Below are 23978 nucleotides of genomic sequence, written 5' to 3'. Positions count from 1 at the left end.
ATGATCTGGAATACACTACCTGAAAGGGTGATGGAAGCAGATTCAATAGTAACTATCAAAAGGGAATGGATAAATACTTGAAAAGGAAAATTAGCAGGGCTGTAGAGAAAGAGCAGCAGAGTAGGACTTATTGGACTCATTGGAAAGGTCTTTCAAAGGGCTGACACAGGCACGAGGAGCCAAATGGCCTCCTTCTGTACTGTGTTATTCTCTGTCACCAAATTACCTTGCCGTTGTATTCACTTGAAAGATTTGCGCTAAAAGAAAACTACACAGTGATGTCATAAAATGTTTCTAATGTTTTTTTGAATAAGTCCCAGAAAAGACCTAAAACCATTTACTTAAATATTTCTGTCCTTTAAATGACCTCCGGCTTAAAAGATCTGCCTCAACAGTCCTGCCTGCTTCAGATGGGACATTCTACCCACCTGCCTAAGGCCCAACTGGAAACTTAAGCGGGGCAGAACTGATTTTGCCTAATTTCAGAGTTTGGTACAGCTTATCTGTGCTGGTGTTTGGGCACAGACAGGTCATAATTGTGACAAAAATGAAGGTTTTTTTTTGTATAGTTTTGGCTTGGTGATTGTCCTTTTAAATCCAATCACAGTACATAACGAATTTAAAAGCCAGCTGCAATCAGAACTATACCAAGCTTAACTCGATACAAATGAAACAAGCAACTTTTGAACACAGACAGACAGTTATTTTCGAATGTGGTCAACAGTTATTCGTATCTAGGAATTCTGTTTTCCAGGATATTAACAGATCTGAATCTGTCTGAAACTGAAAATTGGCTATGGAATTCTCAAGAGTTCAAGTTCAAGCCAGTTTCAGCTCCAACAGGGATAAGAAATACAAGGAAAGAAACATTGCATATATAACAGTATTCCACAAAAGAATAGCTTTGGATTAGATTGTGACCTTTTATTGTTTTCCTTTTGAGGAGTTAGAAAGAAGGATATCCACTGTAAATAAATATATGCATTATATTGTGGTTAGTTATTTGCTTGTTCATCTATTGTCAAATAAATTCACCTAATAATTTAAACTTAAAATGAGGCCTGAAGTTGTAATTCTATAACATTTGTCAATGAAGGGAGAGAGATACTAAGAGGTATAGAATAAATCTCCAGCAACTAAAAACAATTAATAGAAAGATTGTTCTCTTTATTATCTTGGGTGAAAACTTATCTGGAGATCAAGGCTACTGAAGACAATCCCAAAGGCATAACATTTAGAAGCTTAAAAGTCTAGAGTAAGAAGGATAGAAAAATCCAAAAACACAACAATAAACATCAAAATTGCTCTGTTGACTTAAGCTTTTATGAAGATGTCTATATAAAAACTCAACTATTTCCATACATTTCTATTGTAACTATAATAAACTGGTAAGGTTTACTAAACAAGAACAAGTCTATAGTAAAAACTGTCTCCATAGGTACCATTTATGCTCCTTTCTCACTCACTTTCTCTATGTGTCAGTCTCTTTAATTCCAAGATTCTCACTCTCGAAAAACAAACAGACTTGTTTGTCATAATTTTGAGCTATGTGTTGTACACAAACAGATTATTATCACAAATGGGTGTGTTTTCACTTATTTATCGAGTCTATTGTGACATTAAATCAATAGGTCTTGCCATTCCCACCTACAATGCTATCTTATATAAAATTACTGAATGGGAGCTGTCCAAATATAAATATAATTTTTATTGGTATTAATTACATTACGGTGAATTTTCAAGACATGTGTTTACTAGCAAGTTATTCAACACTATTGCAGATACATTGATGACTTCCTCTGTCCACTATGTGTAAAGAAATCAGAAGCTTGTTTATAAAGAATGGGTTTTAATAATATTGCTACACAGTGCAGAGGAAATCCTCCCTCTTATCAATAAGTTCCTTCAAGCCTCACTAACAAAATGCAATAATAATCCTATTAACAATCCTGCTAACCACAGATGCATTATTTATGAGAAGTGTAAATATCAGAATATCAAATGTTAATGTGAGTCATCTATGACAGTGCAAACAAATACAGCTATTTACGCATTACAAAACCTTTGGGTCTCATCCTATGCATCCTACTATAAAGGTTTAACCCCTGATTGGTACATTCAAATCACTTTACCTGGAAAAAACAAAAACGGTCGATTGAAGTTTGGAGAGAATGTTGTCAGTCAAATGATTGTCCAAAATGGCAGCTATTGTAGACAAAAATAGAATCATTTCCACTTACCTAAAAAGGCTTGGTTGATCTTGGGGCTCAAAGACCAATGACCAGATTAGAGAGATTGAGAGAAAATGTCTGTCAAAGCTGCATGAAACAACATGTAACCTTTTCAGCATTGCCACTGTATGTCAAAGTCCGTTGCACAGACCTAGTAGAGCTGAGTCAGAGGTTGACTGAATCCAGCAGGTTTCCAATGTTTGGTGGGCAGAAAATAAATAATTCAAAAGTACAATAGGTGCTAGCCAAATATCACTAGTCAGGAGGTTTTGGACTATTTTCTGGAGGAACAGGGCACATTCTGTTATTTTGGAGTTGCCTGATGTCTATTTGTTGACTTAGTAAGGTTGCTGAATGCTGATGGCAGCTTGATGTGGCTAATGTTACCCTGATTCTGCTGTTGCTACGATACCAGTCAGTGACACACAGGATGCAAATAATTCCCTTCTTTACTCTTCTTTCCAGTAACAGTCTCCCTTTTCACATTCTCATTTCATTTTCTACTATGTGATGCAATGCTTTCTTTGAAAGGTTAATGTAGAAATGAAGTACACCATGTTTTATCTAGCAGTTTCAAAAAGAAATGCCACACGATGTAGACATGCAAGTACATAATTGTAAACAGATTGTAAACAAATTATAGTCAGACAATTTAGCAAATCGTTCTATAGTTGAATTGGAATTATTTAAAACAAGAGGGAGTTGCAATTACATTAATCACAGCACTGATGAGATCAATTCCTTTCATAGTGTACATGCTAATAAAAAATGTTCCAAGTGGTATTTAAAACCATTATTAAGTCAAATCTTCCAATAGCTTGCACATTTACAGACATTTATTTTTAGAAAGATACAGATGTATATCAAAATATTGTTTATAAAAGTAACCCAATATATAGATAAGCATACACCCAATTCCAATTTCCTCAGAAGTGCTGGATTAAAAATAGCTGCTACCATAGCTATAATGTCTTGTCATGTTATGTCCAAGATGCTTAATTATCGCATAGAGTTGGATTCAAAACCCATAATTAGCAAACAAACATAACACTCAAATGTCTCAAATTAATTTCCGATCTGTTTATTTCAGAAATATCCAGCCATTCTTACTTTATTTTCATGGTCTTCAGCTGCTTGTTGAAAGTAAACTTGTTACTACAGTGACAAAAATCGTTTTACTGAATTATTCTGGATCACTGTGACAATCTGTTTCTACAATGCATGCCAATAACTAAGCTTCAGATACCTTCAGGTACAACAAAACTATCAAATAAATTGTGTTTTTATAAGTCACATAATCTGCAAAAGAGGCTTATGATTATTTCTATCTTGATTATTTTACTGTTCATATCAAATTGTTCATTATATTCCAAATCATGTGTCTATTGATGATCTGTAATATTAGAAGAGCTCATTATCTCAGTGAGGGAACCTGATTGTGCCAATACTTTACCTAGCTTAGAACATTTTATATTAGTATCTACACTAACAAATGGCTTATTTATCTCAGTTTGCCAGTGACTTGATTAATATAATTGCAACTCACTTTTATTTTAAGAAATTCCAATTCAGCCACAGAACAATTTATTAAATTGTCTGACTATAATTTGTTAACGATCTGTTAAATTTTGTTTGAAAATGCTCCTCTGAAGTGCCTTGTGATGTTTTACTACATTAAAGGCACTATATAAACGCAAGTTGATGTTGTTGTTATTTACAATTGTACACTTGCATGTCTACATCATGTGGCATTTCTTTTTGAAACTGCTAGATTTTTTTTGTTCACGGACACATTTTTTTTAAACTCAAAATGTGAGCAACACTGGCAAGGCTGCATTTAATGTCCATCCCTGGGTGACCTGAGAAGGTGGTGGTGGGCCTTCTTCTTGAACTGCTGCTGTGCTTGTGGTGATATTACACCCATGATGGTGTTAGATGGGGAATTCCAGGATTTTGATCCAGCAGCAATGAAGGAATGGCGATATATGTCCTAGTCAGTGTGACTAGTGAGATTTGGAGGGAACTTGGAAGGTGATCATGTTTACATGATATTGTTGCTCTTGCCCTTCTTGGTGATAGAGGTTGTCAGCTGGGAGGTGCTGTCAAAGTAAGCTTGGTGAGTTGCTGATATTAACATGAGCCAATAGAAGGCATAATGGGAGAAATTAAAATCATTTACAAAACACAAAGAACATGTGAATAGCCGAGGCAGTGAGTGGCGAGGCGAATAGAAATGAAAGTAGGAAATACTGGCAAAGCAACGTGGGACAAGAAAAATGCAGGTTGACACCAAGGGTCTCCTAGTTTTTGCTTAGTTGTTTTTAAAATGATTAAGAACTCCTTCCGCCCGGCAAAAGCAGGGCTATAGCGGCCTAAAAATGGCATAGAGTCACTTACTGTCTCATTTATACTGCTGCTCTGGCTGCCGCCATCTTGGGTAGGGTCCCACCGCCCTGCCGCCCCCCGGCCAGTAGTTAAAAACAGCCTAGAGTGTCTTTCCTCATGCTACTTTTAATTCATTTTCAAAAAAGCAGTTGAATTTTGAAGCAAAAAGAAAGCCCCTAATTAGCTAATCTATGTTTTGTTGACATTTAGAAAATGTAAACATACTAATTGCTGACATCCGAAAGACAGCGAGACAGAGAGAGCAGCAGTGACTCTTCTCTCATCCTAATTTGAGTTCTTGTTTTGTAAATTTTAAAATAGATACACTTTGAAAGCAAGCACAATGTCTTTGAGAGAAATGGATAGGAGGGAAGGGCAGAGGGGAATGGTTGGAGAGAAACAGGTTCAGGGTGAGGAGTGAAAGTTAAAGGGATGGTGAGTGACAGTAAAATGAGGGTGAGGGGAAGATGCAAGGGTTGAGTAGATAGTGCAAAGGAAAAGAGTTAGGAGCACCAATGAAAGTGGGTAAGGGTAGCAATAGTTGTGAGGGAACTGTGGATCAAGGAGGGAAGGTGGAACATGATGAGAACGGCAGGGTGGGGGAAAAAATGAGTGCTGGGATGAGGGATTGGGAAGGGAGCTACTAAGTACCACATTTTCTCCACGATCTCCACTGGAAAATGCAGCCTACAGCAGCAGTACCTCCTTTCCCTACCAAGCTACCATCTGAAAGGAAAGGAAGAAGAGTCAGAGAGAAAAGCAAAAACAAGAGTTAGATAGAAAAAAGCAGAAGAGAAAGAGAGACAAAAGCAGAAGAGGAGAGTCAGAGAGAGAAACAGCAACAAGATGACATTGGAGACAATAAGAGAGAGAGAAACAATGGGCCAGAACTTGCTCCGAGCGGTGTGGCAAGGCTCTCCGCACATCCTACGGATAAAAGATACAACATACGCAACACATAAGCCACGACATCCATTTGCTTAATTTTGAAATCTTCTCCAGTGCTGCGCTCGGAGATCAGTGAGAATGGAAGCCCCGCCCACAAGCAGCCAAGTAATACTCATTCATTTAAAGTGACATTCCCTATAATAGTCTAAATAAAAATTTAACATAATAACATACCTTATTATAAAAAGGCAAGGAAATTATTTATAATGTACTGAAACACAGAAATTAAAAGTTTAAAAATTCAACAATTCAACAAAAATTGACAAAAACAATTGAAGGATTATGGACTTTTTAATACCAGTTTTAAGGAAACTAAAAAGAAACCCTGGATAATTCAAAAAGCAGGATTTGGCTAAAATTATTAATAACAAAGGATAGAACACAGAATTGTTTGCCTAACTGCTTAGAAGACTCTACTTTCGCAGAGTTAAGGGACGAGGTTGAAGAAGACAGTTGCCCAGCTAAATCTTAGAGGCTGTGGGAACATTAGAAAACTGCTTTTGCATCAGAGAGAGAGAGGGAGGATGGAAAGTTACTGAGAAATTTTGATAGCCAGCAGCCAGGGTACAAAAAAGTTCTGTTTAACCCTCTGGAAGAAGGTAAAAGGCTGCAATTGGTAGGGAAGGAGTCCACCGTCCAAGAAGAAAGAAGATGTCGAAAGTGTACCCTCAGATAAGGGCGTAATAACCCCTTCATTTTGGGCCTTATACAGTCTCTCCTTTACGGTTGTATTATTGTTAACTGCTTATTGAATAATTGGTAGAAGTAATAAGGCATTGTTGATTTTACCAATATGTTGATTTATGTCTGTGTCTGTTCCTCCCTCTGGGTTTGAACCTAAAATCTATAGAATTAGAGTGAAATCCTACAAAGTGGGTAAAATCCTGCACAATCAAATCCTTTACCACTAATTACTCATACTGTCTTCCAATCCCTCCAACTCCTCCCCACCCCCACATGGGTCTGTCTCTCTTTCAGAGGACTTTGTCTTTTACGCTGCACTTTCCAAACTGCCCACTCTTCACCCGAGCATTCACTCTTCATTAGTGCTCAACCTCACTGACCCTTTTGGGGTCTCCATGCATTCTGTACACCCCTACTGAGCTGGGGAACGAGACCTTAGCTGTTTCAGCATTCTTAAACACTCTATTGTGAAATCAATTGCTCTCTCATATACAGCAGTGGAGGGTGATCTACGTAGTGCGAGGGAGTCCAACGCCCAGATATGCACTGCCATATCACACATACCATAGTTTTCTGCACTGCAGTTTACTATTGAGCTTATGGCAACACCTGTGGCAGCTGCGTTGGAGAAACAGTTATGCAGGGCATAGGCATATCTCACGTGAATCGCCCCACTGCTCCTATGGAGGTTTGGGATTCAACTGCCAAGATGCATTAATGACTGGCTTTATCTCACTTCAAGAATGGTTTAAGGCAAATGTAAGAGAGATTCTAAAGCCTCATAGATGCCTATTATGCTCGCACAAAGCGGTGGGCAGCATGAGGAGATTCACCCATCAGTGGCATGTACAGTGTATAACAGAAGTAGCTGGTTGGCATGTCAGTGGTAATTCTGTGCTACCATGAAACCCTGCACTGGTGACAGTAGATGCCACCTTTAAAAGCACTGAGTCCACAGTAATTATAGTAATAAAGGCTGTCACTGATGCATCAGGTTTGTCACACATACATTCTGAATCCCATGTAGCTCACCAGCTGTCTATGCTACTATGCAGTGATATTCCAGTTAAGGGAGCACTTAGTAATTGGGCACTTCAACAACTAACAAAGAGAAGTTTACAACAAGAGACAAACATGACAGCAAAACAATTTAAACACATACAACACTGGCACTGCAAAAATGAATGAAATGAATTCACTTTTAATATGTCTTGCATTCTGTCATTCTTCCAACATGCGAAATATAAAATGGTGGTAGCCCAAAAGCTAAGCAATCAAAGTGGATCATTTCTGAGATGTTCCCTCTGGGGACCTGCGAGATTCTTGTGAGATCAAGGCCAGGGTTTTAAAAGGGAAAAACGGGTGGGTTGGGGGAGGAGGGGGGGCAATCAAAATCGCTGTTTTTAGGAGCGGGCAGACATCGCGGCTGGAACCTGCACATTTTTGAATGAGAATCAGGCAAACCTGTGTGTGTGCACACATCAGTCACCAAGAAGTCCCGCCCCCACTTAAATCTGGCAAGCCGATAATTAAAGGGGCAATGTACCTCATTGAGGTACTTAAGGTAGTTTATTTTTTGTGTATTGGGCACTTAAAAAGATTTTAACGTTACCTCGGCGGCTTTCCCACGGCTTCCGATTCACGCCTGGTGAAAGCAGGTGGGAGGGGACGGATCAGGCAAAAATAGACTAAATAAATTAAATAAAATTACCTTTCCCATTGTAAAAAAAGTAAATAAACATACCTTAAAAATGATGTTTCCTTGTCCCCCCCCACCCCGCTATCTCTGATGTCTCCACTCTGATCCCGATGTCAGATGTCTCCATTCTAATCTATGTTCCCACCCCGCCACCCGCCCCCCCCATCTCTATCCTAATTGCCGATGAGGTCTCTTTCTCTCTCTTTCTCCCCTGTTCCCCCCTTCTTGGATGTGGAGCTCCTGTCGGCAGCCAGCCTTTCAATCGGGCTGGCTGCCGGGCGCGCCCCCCCCCCGAAGAGGCTTTAATTGGCCTCATTAGGGTTGCGATCGCACCTTCCGGGTTTCACACCTGCAAATCACCCCCTCCCCCATTCCGGACATTTCCCGCCAGCATATTAAAATCCTGCCCCAAGTGTGAGTGCATTGGTGCTCTTCATTGCCATAATTAGTGCTCTGTGGATGGTTACCAGTCCTTGCAGAACAGGGTGGCAATGATTAGCTGCACCACCCTGGTGAGCTCAAGCTTCCTCAGGCACTGCTCACCACCATGCCCAGGTAGCTGATTCTAATTCAGTAAACCCACCTCCTAGGGTAGCTGCTATAACTTGAGTGCCTTCTATGCCCTCTGTGCTCCCAGGTCACCTTCTCCTCCGCTGCCTTCTGCTCTGCTGTGATATACTCACCAATTGCCACTACATCTATGAAGGTTAAATTAAATAAACAGTAAGGAATAATTTCATTTGTATTTTAAAGCTGCAGTGTTTCATAAGTATTGATTTCATCCTCTATTTACCTGCTGAAGTCTACGTGGATGAATAGTTCCTTCTGAACTCAATGGAGTTAAAGATTATTTCCCCAGTGGAAATTGATATTGTTATACAGGGGGTTCAATAATGCGATGCAGCACCAGGATTGTGATCCAGAAGAGTTACATGCTCCTGTCCACGAATGCACTGGCCGTGCACAGTAATATGAGGTTCACTCAATACAATATTTAAATGTTGCTCCCAGCACGCTGCTTATGACACAGTGGGACTTGGCCAAATTCATGGGGACAGCAGTTCACAAAGGGCTGCAGGCACTTTAACTACATTATTTTCTGGGTATGGAGCACATCAGCCTTTTGAGGCCAAACTGCACAAGAGAAGGTAAGCTGGATATCCTTAATAGAAGGTCAGGGTTGCCGAGGGAAAATCTGCTTCCTTTTCCCACAGGCCTTGTAGCGCCTGTTTGTAAATGGGGCCTCGATGAGCCTTGGGCATAATTGGTGTGAAAGCTCTATGTGTTCCAGGCACGTCCTGCCCTCTTTGTCCAGAACTTGGCACATTGAGCACAGAGTAGCCAGTAGGCCTCCAAGTCCAAAAATGCAGGGCTCTGATACACCAGGTGTTACAGCATTTTAGGCACTGCACGTCGGATTGTTGGCCCAAAGATGTTCTTTTCATCCTTAGTTCATTGATTGGCAGAAACAGGGGAAATGGATAGAAGTTAGTGCATAATCCACACACATCTCTGCTAGAAGTTTTACAGCTGGGCTTTTTATTAGCCTGTACTGGCTAAGGAACAAATGTAGTTATTGGGCACTGCGGGGGTTAAATTCGATAATCCCCGAATCCGGGCGCAGGGGGCCGCGGTGCGCAATTAACCCACGCCCGGTCATTGAGATGCAGGCAGCACGTGAGATTCGTGCTGTCTGGTCATTTACCTGATTCCTGTGAGCAGCCAGGCCTAGCTGCACTGTTGAGTGGCCGCTCACCAGCAGGGGGGGCCAGATATCGTATGAATGGCTCGCACCTCTTAAAGGCAGCCTGCATCTCTTAAAGGGTAAAGAATAAAGGGTAGGCCATTTAGGACTGAGATGAGGAGAAATTTCTTCACTCAGGGGGTGGTGAATCTTTGGAATTCTCTACCCCAGAGGGCTATAGAGGCTCAGTCATTGAATGCATTCAAAACAGAGATCAGTAGATTTCTAGATATTAAAGGCATCAAGGGATATGGGGATGGTGCAGGAAAATGGCGTTGAGGATCAGCCATGATCTTGTTGAATGGCGGAGCAGGTTCGAGGGGCCGTATGGCCTACTCCTGCTCCTATTTCTTATGTCCTTATGTTCTTATGTTAAAGGCAGCCTGCACCTCTTAAAGGCAACCTGCACCTCTTATTTACAAAATATAAGATACGGGTCTGCATGGAGTCTGAACGGAGGTCAGACATCACACATGTAAAATACAGATGCTGGTCCTGTCCCTATGTTTACAAACTGTTGAGTCACGTTAAAACATTGAATAAAGGTTGTACACTACTAAATCCCACATCCTCCAATCTGCACGTCAGACCTCACCAATCTGACGATCTGAGTTTGTACCAGGCCTGCAAGAGAGCATGTACCAAGGTTCTCTGATGATACACTAGAGGCCTTGGAGCAAGAGGTGGACAGAAGGAGGGGCATTCTATATCCACAGGGGAGCAAGAGCCCTCCAGACATATGCTCCCAAGGCAGTGGGAGGCAGCAGGGGACAAAGTCAATGCCAGGAGCATAGCACCACGAACATGGATGCAGTGCAGGAGGAACTTCACTTTGACACGAGTGGTCAAGGTGAGTGAGATCAGCTGTCAAGTGGCGCCTCCTACCAACTACACCACTAGCCGCATCCACTGCTCCACGCACTACACCCCCCCATCATCCACATACCAACAAACTCTTTCAATCAGTACTCAACTTTTCCAATCAGATGCTTCCTCTCACCCTTACACATTATTTCTGTTGCAAGCCGTACACCCACAACTCACAGGTCACACACACTGGCAGCTATTCAACCATGACAGGCACATCATACAAACATCCTGCAGGATACTCACCGACACACGTCCCGCTTTCTTGCAGGAGGATGTGGTGCATAACAGGAGGCAGCAAGTGACAGTGGCTCCATGGAATATGAACCTGCTGTCCTCTCTCAGGATGACAGCATTCCTGTCCCTCTGCCACTCTGCCAGTGCCCTTGCTGTTGCCTGTCAGCTACCAGCCCACTCCCTGTAGAGTGTTGAAACTTTATTATAGGAACATAGGAAGATAGGAACAGGAGTAGGCCATTTAGCCCCTTGAGCCTGTTCCGCCATTCAATGAGATCATGGCTGATGTGTGACCTAACTCCATTAATACCTTTGGTTAACAAAAATTTATCAATCTCAGATTTAAAATTAACAATTGAGCTAGCATCAACTGCCGTTTGCGGAAGAGCGTTCCAAACTTCTCCCACCCTTCGCATGTAGAAGCGTTTCCTAACTTCACTCCTGAAAGTCCTGGTCTAATTTTTAGGCTATGTCCCCTAGTCCTAGTATTCAAGTATAGGAGACCTCCAAAAACAGGTACAAATGCATCAGCAGCCAGAAGCAATAATCTAGCAACGAACCTGTAACTCCTGCATGAACCTGTTAAATAGCGCTGGTGGGGGGTCCTCCATACTGTTTACGGCCTGTTCAGCTGTGTGAGGTTAAGACAGTGTGTTGGCTGGAGCGTTGAGTTCCAAAATCGTATCTGTCCCTTTAAATCAGCATTGCATGCTGATCTAACTCATATTCTCCCTACTTTACATGCTGCCGGCGTTCGTTATCTGAGCATGCACAAACGCCTTTACCAAGATAACGTTTGGCATGGGTCACGTGTGCATTTCGGATGCTATTTGGGTCCTTAGGAGGCTGCATAGTGTCTACAAACCAGGCGTTACACAGCCCAATTTATAGCCCTGCAGCTTTAATATCTTAGTCAAAGCACTAGAGGACCTTAGTTAACTTTAATATATGCACAGGTTGCTAGGTTTACTCAAGGACAAAGCAGCATGATTTTGGAAGCTTGTTCCAGGTTATAACTGCACAGTCATCCCTTTTGGAGCACTTTAGAATACTAACAAGCTTGCATTTCTCTTAAAGAAACAGCATGTTGGAATTATGAAATTAAATTTTAGCTGGTCAATTTTCAGTAAATTAGTGATGTAAGAAATAGAAATATTATTTTCCTGATATTAAAACTTTAATATGAACTTAAATATACCATAAAATAAGAAGAATACATAACAGAGAAGTATTGTTAACGCATTCTGGACAGTTCTTAAACACAGGGGTCCTGGCCAATATTTATCCCTCAACCACCATCACTAAAAAACAGATTATCTGGTCATTATCACATTGCTGTTTGTGGGACCCTGCTGTGCGCAATTGGCTGCTGCATTTCCTACATTACAACAGCAACTACACTTTAAAAGTACTTAATTGCCGTAAAGCGATTTGGGATGTCCTGAAGTTGTGAACGGCACTATATAAATGTAAATCTTTCTTTCCATAGGTTCACTCAGTTAGCACACTGCGCTTTCACCTTTGGGCCCCTGGGTTTGAATCTAGTTCAGACTGATGGAATGAAAAGGGGCAATTTTACTGATCCAAATACCCCGGGTGTACCTAGTTTCAGGGAGCAATGAACAGGAAGAATGGGCAGAAATGCATAACACTGGGACTCTGCTCCCGTACAGCTCTCAAACTTTCTATCACCTTTCCAGTGGAGCCAGCATCGCTGTGCCAGAAACAGGCATTCATATCTAAATTCTTTAAACCTGTCCCCTCCATGAAATCATTTAGACTTGCGACCTGATTTCCTGTAATAGCGGCAGTCACAGGTCAGGTTTTATTTACCCACATACACAGAGGCACCATTTTGAGTGTTGTGAGCTACAATGAGACAAGATGAGATGGCTACAGTTCATTCTCAGCTCCATTGTGGCTCTTACAGGTTTGAAATTTTACTTTGCATTAAGTTTTGTTCTGCTGGGCACATCTGGAAGTGCCAGGAGGGCACTTGACTTCAGCATGATTGGGGGTTCTTATATATGTATATATATATTATATATAGATAGATAAATATGCTATTTGGAGGAAGACGTAGCATTAACATGCATAATTTTGTGGTAGTGGATGCATACCAGCTTGACCATAATTGGGAAAAATCCCTTTCTATTCATATGAGGGGCACTCCTCTCAGAAAAAGCAGGAAGGGCAACATGAGTCCCATCAATCCTGAACTTTGGGAAAACCAGCCAGGCAGTAGTGTTCGTGTTTGCTGCTCCCTGGGCTTCAAAAACGTTGGCCCAGAATTTCCTCGGACCTGCTCTCGCTCTGCCCCTTCATAGTGAAAAAAGTCAGGGCCATGATGATTTTCACTGGTAGGTAGAATGGTCCTTCTCCTCTAGGGTGGCCATAAAGCTCCCTCAATATTTCCCTGCTAAACATCAGCCAAACATAATCATTGTTCCTTGCTAAGATCTGGAAAGACCATTTGGGGAGAATGTATTCTTACAGCATGTTAAGTCTTGAAAGTGCCCCTCCTCCTTTACCTTCTGTACATCTAACAGGGCTTCCACTGCAGTGCAGCATATATATAATGAAACCCATACCTCTACTTGAGTTCTCATAAAGAACTCAGAGGTTCTGAACCAACATTTCTGCTGCCTAGACTGATCAGGTGGGGTGCTCCAATTAAACCCTGGCAAAGTGTCCTGGATTATTATTGCTTGTTGCATTCTACATATCATTGCCATTGACAGAGGCATCCAAATGGAGGAACAGCAGCTAGAGTCTGCTGAAGATGAGCAGGAGAACATTTTTGAGAAGGCTGATGAGGCACATGGCTAAGCTCCAGCTGCTCAGTTAACACCTACCATTGATACTTGATTCATGAAACAGTCTCACAATCAGCTAGGTAAACCAATAAATTGTTCCTGCTACCACAGTGCTCCCTCTTCTTGCCAGCAGACGTGCGTTGTGCTCATCTGACTAAATCCGTGCTTCTTTTAGATGCAAATCCTGTGGCAGGAACTGTAAGGAGAGGAGTTCAAACCCCATTTAAATGTTGTGCATGGACGAACTACTGGACATCTCAAAGTAAAGGGTTAACTAATCCCTTTATGGATTTGTTCATTCACTTGCACGGTACATTTGAAAGCAAGGGTTAACTCGTCCCTTGAAATTACATTTGGACAGTGATGTGCACTGGACGACTCAAAGTAAAGGGTTAATTAGTCCCTTTCAGGGTAGTGCGTGGGGAAGCAAGGGTTAACTCGTCCCTTGGCATTATCTTTGGACATTTGGACAGTATAAATTCATAACTGCAAAGACAGCAAAGTGCAGTCAGTTTAAACTGGACATTTGGACATCAATTTAAAATTGCAAAAGCAGCAAAGTACAGAAACACCAACAAGCTGAGGTTTTCAATAACAACTGATAAGCTCGAAAGACAGAAGCTTTCGTCACCTTCGAGAAGCTTTGAGAGAGTGTGAACCGATCTTCGGTTCTCACAGCAAATGCAAAGGACAAACAGGTGATAAGACGACAGTGGTAAAGAAGCTTCGAGATGGTTCTAATGACGTTGGCTCTTAGGACATCTTTGACGCTCAACAAAACCTGGTTTTCAAAACAAAAGAGCTCATAAATGCACCTGGATTCACATGGAGAAGAAGATACAGTGGATTCACAAGGTTCTTGAGTGTTCCAACCAACCATCCATCATTAATACAACAATGGGTCAGTGGCCACACTGGGCCTTCTCGTAACTTGGGAGCACACCCTATCAGATAAAAACCATATTAAGATAGAAGCTTCAACAGTCAACAGCTGCAGGAGCAACAGTTGAGCAATTACTGCGGTATGAGCTCCTCCAACAATGAGCACTTCGATACTTGGCTTCTGAACTTTAACAAAAAGATTTCACTTCTGAACTTTAACAAAAAGACAAACCTTGATGAGAAGACAAAGAACCTCGACCCATCCCTTGACGACGCACCTGTTACCGCAGCGATCGACACCCTTCTTCCAGACAGCTGCCTTAATGTTTTATAGAGGTTGTATGTGCTACTTGCTTTTGCTTTATGCCTGCATGTATGAATCAGGTAGAATAATCCACGTATTGATTGAGTGCTTCATGCTTATGTACTCCTTTTTAAATCATTAAATAATCAGTTTGATTAATAAAACTACCGCGTAAGGGTGTCTTTCTTTTTCTGAACTATTGTCCAGGTCCACGAATCTCTGGGAAAGACCCAAATTTCCCTACAGAATCAGGCAGGAGGATGGTAGATGATTGTCATTGACAGGCTCATGGCACCAAAGCACCTTTCGTTTCTGTGAGCGAGGCCCCTCCTCATATGGGCCAGCTCGAGACAGCGGCTCTAGCGCTGGTCCTGCCTGTGTTCAGGTTTCTGAGCTATTAAGGGGTGGGGGGGGGGGGTGGAAGGAGACCTGCTATGGTTGGACAGCAATCTGGAGAGATAGCAACATCATCCATTGGCAGGCCTAGGTGAGCCCTGCCCTGGCCTCCATAGCATGCTGCCTGCTGATCTGAGGGTGTGCAGGCCCCATGGCAGTAGTAGCATTGTGAAAGGTGGTAACTATCTCTCTCCTCATTTGGGAAAGCTCATCAGTAAGCCTGTCTTCAGCCTGTTGTCAATAGGGTGCATGTTAAAATGTCAACTATTCTGTTTCCGCAACTAATGATTTGTTTACAGAATTGTTTTTTTAATAACAATATTTGAATAACAAATTCACTTGTAGCTTATGCACACATTTGAATACACGTTATGAATACTGCATGAGGAGACAGCAAAGAACAGTTAACAGGACACTTGTATGCATGATATGAATAATAATTTCATTTAAGGATATTTAAACAGATTTCAATGATGTAGGAAAAAAGTGGATAGACTCAGGTATGGGATATTAACAATAGTATTTCATTCCTTATTATCAATTTATCTCTCCAGCCTGATGTGTTCTTCTCATGTTCTGACAAGTCTGGAAAGAAGGCTATATGAGTTGGCATCTGACCAAAAGGTCAAAGCAAGAACTCGTCTGCATGAAGGTTGGAAAACCCAATGAAGTCTGCTGCACAAATAATAGGCTTTTGGGGGCATTGATGCCTCGCTAATAGGGCAGCTGGCATTGGAAGTATTCATGCCAAATTTCTAAAAGCTGGTTAGACAAGAATGTGTGTGGGGGGAGGGGGGGAGATTGGTAATAGCCTTGCTAAACAGCTCCAAGGACTCACTTTGGAGCTACCTTTCTGAGATTGATGAATAAGATTCTGTTTGAGGAACATATACCCCTTGGTGTTTCCACAAAAAAGAGGCCCAAAAACTACAGAGGAATATCATGATCCCTCCTGGCCTTCTCTCAGGTCCTGCCACAATTACTATTCCTGTTTTACAGTCAGGGAATTTTGATGGAAGTCATTTTTAGATACTGTAGTTCAAATAGAACTGAGCTATTGCACAGGTCCTACATCTTTATACAAGACAAAAACAGGAGGTCTTATGATTTTAATTCCCCCCACCCGCCTGACAGAAACCAGGCAGGGAGGCAGTTAAAATGGAGTGTTGAAATCCCTTTCCCTCCCCGATCTGGCCAATTGCAATTTTAAATTGCAGGCGGCAAGCACTAAGCTGTCGGGGTCCTCTTTAACTATGCAGGTCGGGCTTCCACGCCTGTTGCTGAGATCCAAGTCAAGGGTCAAAGGAGAGGTGAGTTTTCATTAATTTTTTTTTGTTTCCACTGCATAGTTAAAGAGGACCCCGACAGCTTAGTGCTTGCCGCCTGCAATTTAAAATTGCAATTGGCCAGATCGGGGAGGGAAAGGGATTTCAACACTCCATTTTAACTGCCTCCCTGCCTGGTTTCTGTCAGGCGGGTGGGGGGAATTAAAATCATAAGACCTCCTGTTTCCAGGAGCAACCGTAGTGCTCCTCCGAGCCCCACATAGAAACTTTGGGCCTCTCTCGCCCTGGGCTTCCCTCTGCCTCCCCGATTGGGATTCCCCTCCCCGAGACTTACCTGACTGCCGGAGACCGTTCTCATGCCTCATACCGTATGAATTGCCACTCCCACCCGCTGGCCAGGCAGTGATTTCAGCTGGGGTTCGGGCAGGGGTCCAATCCTAAATACAGAAATGAGGCCCAGGAGCTAAAATCGCTCACGGCTTCAGCGTGCAAACTTGTCATTTGCCGCAGCCTGTGTACGTACCGATCCCACCCTAAGTTAAAATCGAGACCATAGTCTCAATAACATCTGTACAAAAAAAGATATTCGATTCCTCAGAAAAAGATTGGACAAATTCCTACAATGAGTGAGGTTTGCTATCATTTGATAAATGACAGATACCCTACAAGGTAGATAATCTTACTATCTTGTCGTCATCTAATTCTTACTTCTTAATTTGCCAGTTTTCTCGCCTACCCTTTCTACCTTGATCTACCATCGGCCTTGGCTCCTCAACTAGGTTTCTCAATAAAATACAGAGATTCTGCATGATATGATTATTAGTGAGGGAGGTGTGAACAATCTGTACTATAGCAGAGGTTATTGATATTACAGGTATTAGAATGTGTGTTAATGAATGTTAATTAATGCAGAGCTGGCATGTATTGCTACATCCCAGCAAATAATCTTCTGGGACCTTGATCAGGCATCTGTTAATTCCTGTAGACTTGGCTAAGGCCAAACATATGTAGATGATAAATCCTACTTTCCAAACAAGATGATGAATGGAGAGTTCCAAATTAAAAAATATATATATTGTTGGATGGCACAGCTCTTCAGCATTATTGCCAGCAAAGGCGCTTACACACAAAATCTTTAGCTGTTGCAGGAACCACCTTTTCTATATTCTGGAGTGATTTCTACAGTGCCTGGATGCCTTTAAAACTGTGCATGTATTTCCAAAAGAAAGAAATTGAGCTTTATAAGTAAGTATAATGATAAGTAAGCAAATGTGCAAAGTCAAAGGTGCCAGAGGAAGTTTCAAATGATACCATAAATTTTAAATCAAATTTAAGTTGTTGTTCAAACAAATAAGATCACTTTCTGATCCTGCCTAGTGAAAGTAGTTATCATCACAATCACAATTGAGATTGACGGGAATAAAAAACAACTGGATCTTTAGCTGCCTTCCTTAAAGGCTAGAAATTACTGTTGGGGCTGTTATTGTACAACTATTTAATGTGCTGTGTTAAATTTATTTCTAGTATTTTAAGAGAGCCATTAACCATTTAAAATAAACAAGTTAAAATGTCCTATTAAAATAGCGGAGGGAGAAATTTGATACAAGTATGTTTGATCATTAACATCGTCGACAGGGTTAAAACTTCAATTACTAGAATATTCACGGGGGATTATTATAAACAGACAGGAATTTAAAATATATAAAATGTTTTCAGGCTATGAATAACTTTATTGCTCCCCACCATATTATACTTGAATTGTTTTTGTGTGTGTAGGCGAGTGGTGCTGTTCAATTTCACAATGTGTTAATATATTGTGAGATCCAAAATGTAACAGTCCCCAAATTTCTCAGGTCTATTATCAGGCAGAGGGCACGATAGGGTTTGGTTGCTGATATTTTCTTTGGTAATGACAAAAAGTTATTGAAAGTTTTACTAATCTTAGTAAGTAACACCTGCATTTCATAAGGCACTGTAGTAGATGGGAAAAAAACAACTTTCTGTTTACGTTTACACATTAGAAACAGATAGCCACTCAAAAAACAGATTGTCTGGGCAAAAATCAGAAAGGTGCAACCGTAGGCAACTGAGAAAGCAGGACAAGCACTTTTTAACCATGCTGATCTTTTTAGCTCCTCCCTGTTGAATTATAGTAAAAGCAGATGAGCGTCGTGTTATATTAGAATTCAGTTTATCACAGATGCTAATCACCTCTCGAATGTCTCATCTAAGTTCAGATCCAGCTTGATGCATTGATGAATTGTTGAACATGTTTTCCACTCTTGTCACACTCGCAGTTTCTTGCTGGGCTTCACTTTTCCACCCAGTCAGACTTTGTGATATCCCTGATGATATTGTAGGAGCCAGAGCTCCGGGAGACATCATCATCGGAGGACTCTTTCCAGTCCATGAAAAGGTGGAAAACTTGATAAACCGGACTCAGCCGGGACCATTACACTGCTCGGGGTGAGTTTTGCATGATTGTCAATCAGCTTTTCTTTTGATACAAATTACTGTATTGTTAAGACTGTGATGCATATGCTTATTTTCAATTGAGCTCTGTGAGATTTTTAAGTAAGGAAAGAAGGAAAGAAACTTGCATTTTTATAGTTTTTCAAGGTCTTGGGATGTCCCAAGGTGCAGCACAGCAAATGAAGTACTTTTGAAGTGTAATCACTAGGGGTAATCTTAACCTAACCCGCCTGGTAGAAAACCTACACTAACTAAAAATGATTTCCATCAATAGTCCCTAACTATTATACAAGAATAACAACCCTAGCAGAACCTGAGCGGAGGCCAGGAGGAATTGTGGCGTGTGAGGAATGCAATAATTTGACGAATAATGAGGTAAAATCGGGCGGTATCAGCTTCCCACCAGGTGGCTAGGTTAAAGTTACCCCCAGTAATGTAGGGAAACGCGGCAGCCAATTTGCACGCAGCAAGGTCCCACAAACAGCAATGAGATAAATGACCAATTAATCTGTTCTAGTGATGTGGTTAAGGAATAAATGTTTTTCAGGATGCTTGTAGAACTCCCCAACTCTTCTTTGAATAGTACCATGGGATATTTTATATCCACCTGCGAGGGCAGATTGAGCCTTGGTTTAAAATCTTATCTGAAAGACAGCAACTCTGCAGTGGTTGAGAGTCATTTTGTTAATGCCTGCTAACATAACCATCTGACGGTTATTTGTATGCTACCTTTGATTGTAAAATAATAGGAAAAACCATTTGCAAATATTGTATGCAATAGCTCTTCACTCCAACTATATCTTACATTCATTTCATCCTCATTGCATCGAGTTACATCGAAACTACAGCACAGAAATAGGCCATTCGGCCCAACTGGTCTATGCCAGCGTTTATGCTCCATACAAGCCTCCTCCATCCCTACTTCATCTATCCCTACCAGCATACCCTTCCAATCCTTTCTCCCTCATGTGCTTATCTAGCTTCCCCTTAAATGCATCTATGCTATTTGCTTCAACTACTCCTTGTGGTAGCGAGTTCCATATTCTTATCACTCTTTGGGTAAAGAAATTTCTCCTGAATTCCTTATTGGATTTATTAGTAACTATTTTATATTTAAGACCTCTAGTTCTGGACTCCCCCACGGGTGGAAACATTGGGGGAAAAATTGGATAGGCCTGTTTTTGGGCGGTGGTAGCACGATCCACTATTACCCCACACCCAATGGCTGCTGCGCAGGCAGGACAAGACTTTTGTGAGACCTGAGGACTTACCTTCAAGCAGGTTTCCGAATCAGCATTGACACGAGGATTCAATGCGATTTGCACTTTCCACCAGCAGGGAGAGCCCCAATCTCTTAAAGGCAGGCTGTCTCTTAAAAATTTCTTAAAGGTAGCTGGTACCTGTTATTTGCTGAAAATAACAGTCAGATGTCTGCACGGAGTCTGAATGGAGATCAGGCATTGCACATGCAAAACACAGATGCAGCTCCCGTCCCTATGTTTACAAACTGATGAGTTATGTTAAAACATTGAATAAGGCTTGTGCACTACTAAATCCCACATCCTCCAATCTGCATGCGAGACCTCACCAATCTGCCGATCTGAGTTTGTACCAGGCCTGCGAGAGTGCATGCACCAAGGTTCTCTACTGATGCTCTAGAGACCTTGGTGCAAGAGGTGAACAGAAGGAGGGACATCCTATATCCGCAGGGGGGGTGGGGCAGGAGGCAATCCAAAAGGTAGTGGGAGATAGCGGGGGACAAAGTCAATGCCAGGCGCACAGCATCATGAACATGGATGCAGTGCAGGAAGAAGTTCAATGCTTTGACATGAGCGGTCAAGGTGAGTGAGGTCAACTGTTAAGTGGCGTCTCCTACCAACTACATCACGCACTACACCCCCCATCACCCACATACCAACAAACTCTTTCAGTACTCAATTCTTCCAATCAGATGCTTTCTCTCACCCTTACACATTACCACTGTTGCAAGGCGCCCACCCACAACTCACAGGCCACACACACTGGCAACTATTCAACCATGACAGGCACATCACCCAGACACACGTCCCACTTTCTTGCAGGAGAAGGTGGCGCATATCAGGAGGCAGCAAGTGGCAGTGGCATTTAGCCCCTCGAGCCTGTTCCACCATTCAATGAGATCATGGTGGACTTGTGACCTAACTCCATGTACCCGCCTTAGCCCCATATCCCTTAATACACAGAATCACAGAATCACAGAAGTTACAACATGGAAACAGGCCCTTCGGCCCAACATGTCCATGTCGCCCAGTTTATACCACTAAGCTAGTCCCAATTGCCTGCACTTGGCCCATATCCCTCTATACCCATCTTACCCATGTAACTGTCCAAATGCTTTTTAAAAGACAAAATTGTACCCGCCTCCACTACTGCCTCTGGCAGCTCGTTCCAGACACTCACCACGCTTTGAGTGAAAAAATTGCCCCTCTGGACCCTTTTGTATCTCTCCCCTCTCACCTTAAATCTATGTCCCCTCGTTATAGACTCCCCTACCTTTGAGAAAAGATTTTGACTATCTACCTTATCTATGCCCCTCATTATTTTATAGACTTCTATAAGATCACCCCTTAACCTCCTACTCTCGAGGGAAAAAAGTCCCAGTCTATCTAACCTCTCCCTATAAGTCAAACCATCAAGTCCCGGTAGCATCCTAGTAAATCTTTTCTGCACTCTTTCTAGTTTAATAATATCCTTTCTATAATAGGGTGACCAGAACTGTACACAGTATTCCAAGTGTGGCCTTACTAATGTCTTGTACAACTTCAACAAGACATCCCAACTCCTGTATTCAATGTTCTGACCAATTAAACCAAGCATGCCGAATGCCTTCTTCACCACCCTATCCACCTGTGACTCCACTTTCAAGGAGCTATGAACCTGTACTCCTAGATCTCTTTGTTCTATAACTCTCCCCAATGCCCTACCATTAACGGAGTAGGTCCTGGCCCGATTCGATCTACCAAAATGCATCACCTCACGTTTATCTAAATTAAACTCCATCTGCCATTCATCGGCCCACTGGCCCAATTTATCAAGATCCCGTTGCAATACTAGATAACCTTCTTCACTGTTCACAATGCCACCAATCTTGGTGTCATCTGCAAACTTACTAACCATGCCTCCTAAATTCTCATCCAAATCATTAATATAAATAACAAATAACAGCGGACCCAGCACCGATCCCTGAGGCACACCGCTGGACACAGGCATTCAGTTTGAAAAACAACCCTCTACAACCACCCTCTGTCTTCTGCCGTGAAGCCAATTTTGTATCCAATTGGCTACCTCACCTTGGATCCCATGAGATTTAACCTTATGTAACAACCTACCGTGCGGTACCTTGTCAAAGGCTTTGCTAAAGTCCATGTAGACCACGTCTACTGCACAGCCCTCATCTATCTTCTTGGTTACCCCTTCAAAAAACTCAATCAAATTCGTGAGACATGATTTTCCTCTCACAAAACCATGCTGACTGTTCCTAATCAGTCCCTGCCTCTCCAAATGCCTGTAGATCCTGTCCCTCAGAATACCCTCTAACAACTTACCCACTACAGATGTCAGGCTCACCGGTCTGTAGTTCCCAGGCTTTTCCCTGCCGCCCTTCTTAAACAAAGGCACAACATTTGCTACCCTCCAATCTTCAGGCACCTCACCTATAGCTGTCGATGATTCAAATATCTCTGCTAGGGGACCTGCAATTTCCTCCCTAACCTCCCATAACGTCCTGGGATACATTTCATCAGGTCCCGGAGATTTATCTACCTTGATGCGCGTTAAGACTTCCAGCACCTCCCTCTCTGTAATATGTACACTCCTCAAGACATCACTATTTATTTCCCCAAGTTCCCTAACATCCATGCCTTTCTCAACCGTAAATACCGATGTGAAATATTCATTCAGGATCTCACCCATATCTTGTGGTTCCGCACATAGATGACCTTGTTGATCCTTAAGAGGCCCTACTCTCTCTCTAGTTACTCTTTTGCCCTTTATGTATTTGTAGAAGCTCTTTGGATTCTCCTTTGCCTTATCTGCCAAAGCAATCTCATGTCCCCTTTTTGCCCTCCTGATTTCCCTCTTAACTCTACTCCGGCAATCTCTATACTCTTCAAGGGATCCACTTGATCCCAGCTGCCTATGCATGTCATATGCCTCCTTCTTCTTTTTGACTAGGGCCTCAATCTCCCGAGTCATCCAAGGTTCCCTACTTCTACCAGCCTTGCCCTTCACTTTATAAGGAATGTGCTTACCCTGAACCCTGGTTAACACATTTTTGAAGGCCTCCCACTTACCAGACGTCCCTTTGCCTGCCAACAGACTCTCCCAATCAACTTCTGAAAGTTCCTGTCTAATACCATCAAAATTGGCCTTTCCTCAATTTAGAATTTTAACTTTTGGGCCAGACCTATCATTCTCCATAGCTATCTTAAAACTAATGGAATTATGATCACTGGTCCCAAAGTGATCCCTCACTAACACTTCTGTCACCTGCCCTTCCTTATTTCCCAAGAGGAGGTCAAGTTTTGCCCCCTCTCTAGTCGGGCCATCCACATACTGAATGAGAAATTCCTCATGAATACACTCAACAAATTTCTCTCCATCCAAGCCCCTAAAGCTATGGCTGTCCCAGTCAATATTGGGAAAGTTAAAGTCCCCTACTATTACCACCCTATTTTTCTTGCAGCTGTCTGTAATCTCCTTACATATTTCCTCCTCAATTTCCCGTTGACTATTTGGGGGTCTGTAGTACAATCCTATAAAAGTGATCTCTCCCTTCTTATTTTTCAGTTCTACCCATATAGACTCAGTGGGCGAACCCTCGGATATATCCCCTCTCACTACTGCCGTGATGTTCTCCCTAATCAAGAACGCAACTCCTCCTCCTCTCTTATCTCCTGCTCTATCTTTCCTATAGCATCTGTACCCTGGAACATTGAGCTGCCAGTCCTGCCCCTCCCTTAGCCATGTTTCAGTAATAGCTATAACAT

At 42.1% G+C, this 23978-nt stretch overlaps 1 protein-coding gene across 1 annotated transcript in view; it reads left to right on the top strand.

Annotated features, from left to right (window-relative positions):
- Positions 1-10495: 10495 nt before the first annotated feature.
- Positions 10496-23978, top strand: part of LOC137322171 (G-protein coupled receptor family C group 6 member A-like) — a 36119-nt gene continuing 22636 nt past the window's right edge. The window contains exons 1-2 of the mRNA XM_067985286.1: positions 10496-10541; positions 18777-18945. Of these exons, the coding sequence (XP_067841387.1) occupies positions 10496-10541; positions 18777-18945 (215 nt within the window). The remainder of the gene's footprint in view (positions 10542-18776; positions 18946-23978) is intronic.

The sequence above is a fragment of the Heptranchias perlo genome, chromosome 5, assembly GCF_035084215.1.
Source record: "Heptranchias perlo isolate sHepPer1 chromosome 5, sHepPer1.hap1, whole genome shotgun sequence".
Classification (NCBI taxonomy): Eukaryota; Metazoa; Chordata; class Chondrichthyes; order Hexanchiformes; family Hexanchidae; genus Heptranchias; species Heptranchias perlo.
The sequence above is the reverse complement of the archived record's forward strand: the minus strand, read 5'-3'. Positions and strand labels throughout refer to the sequence as shown.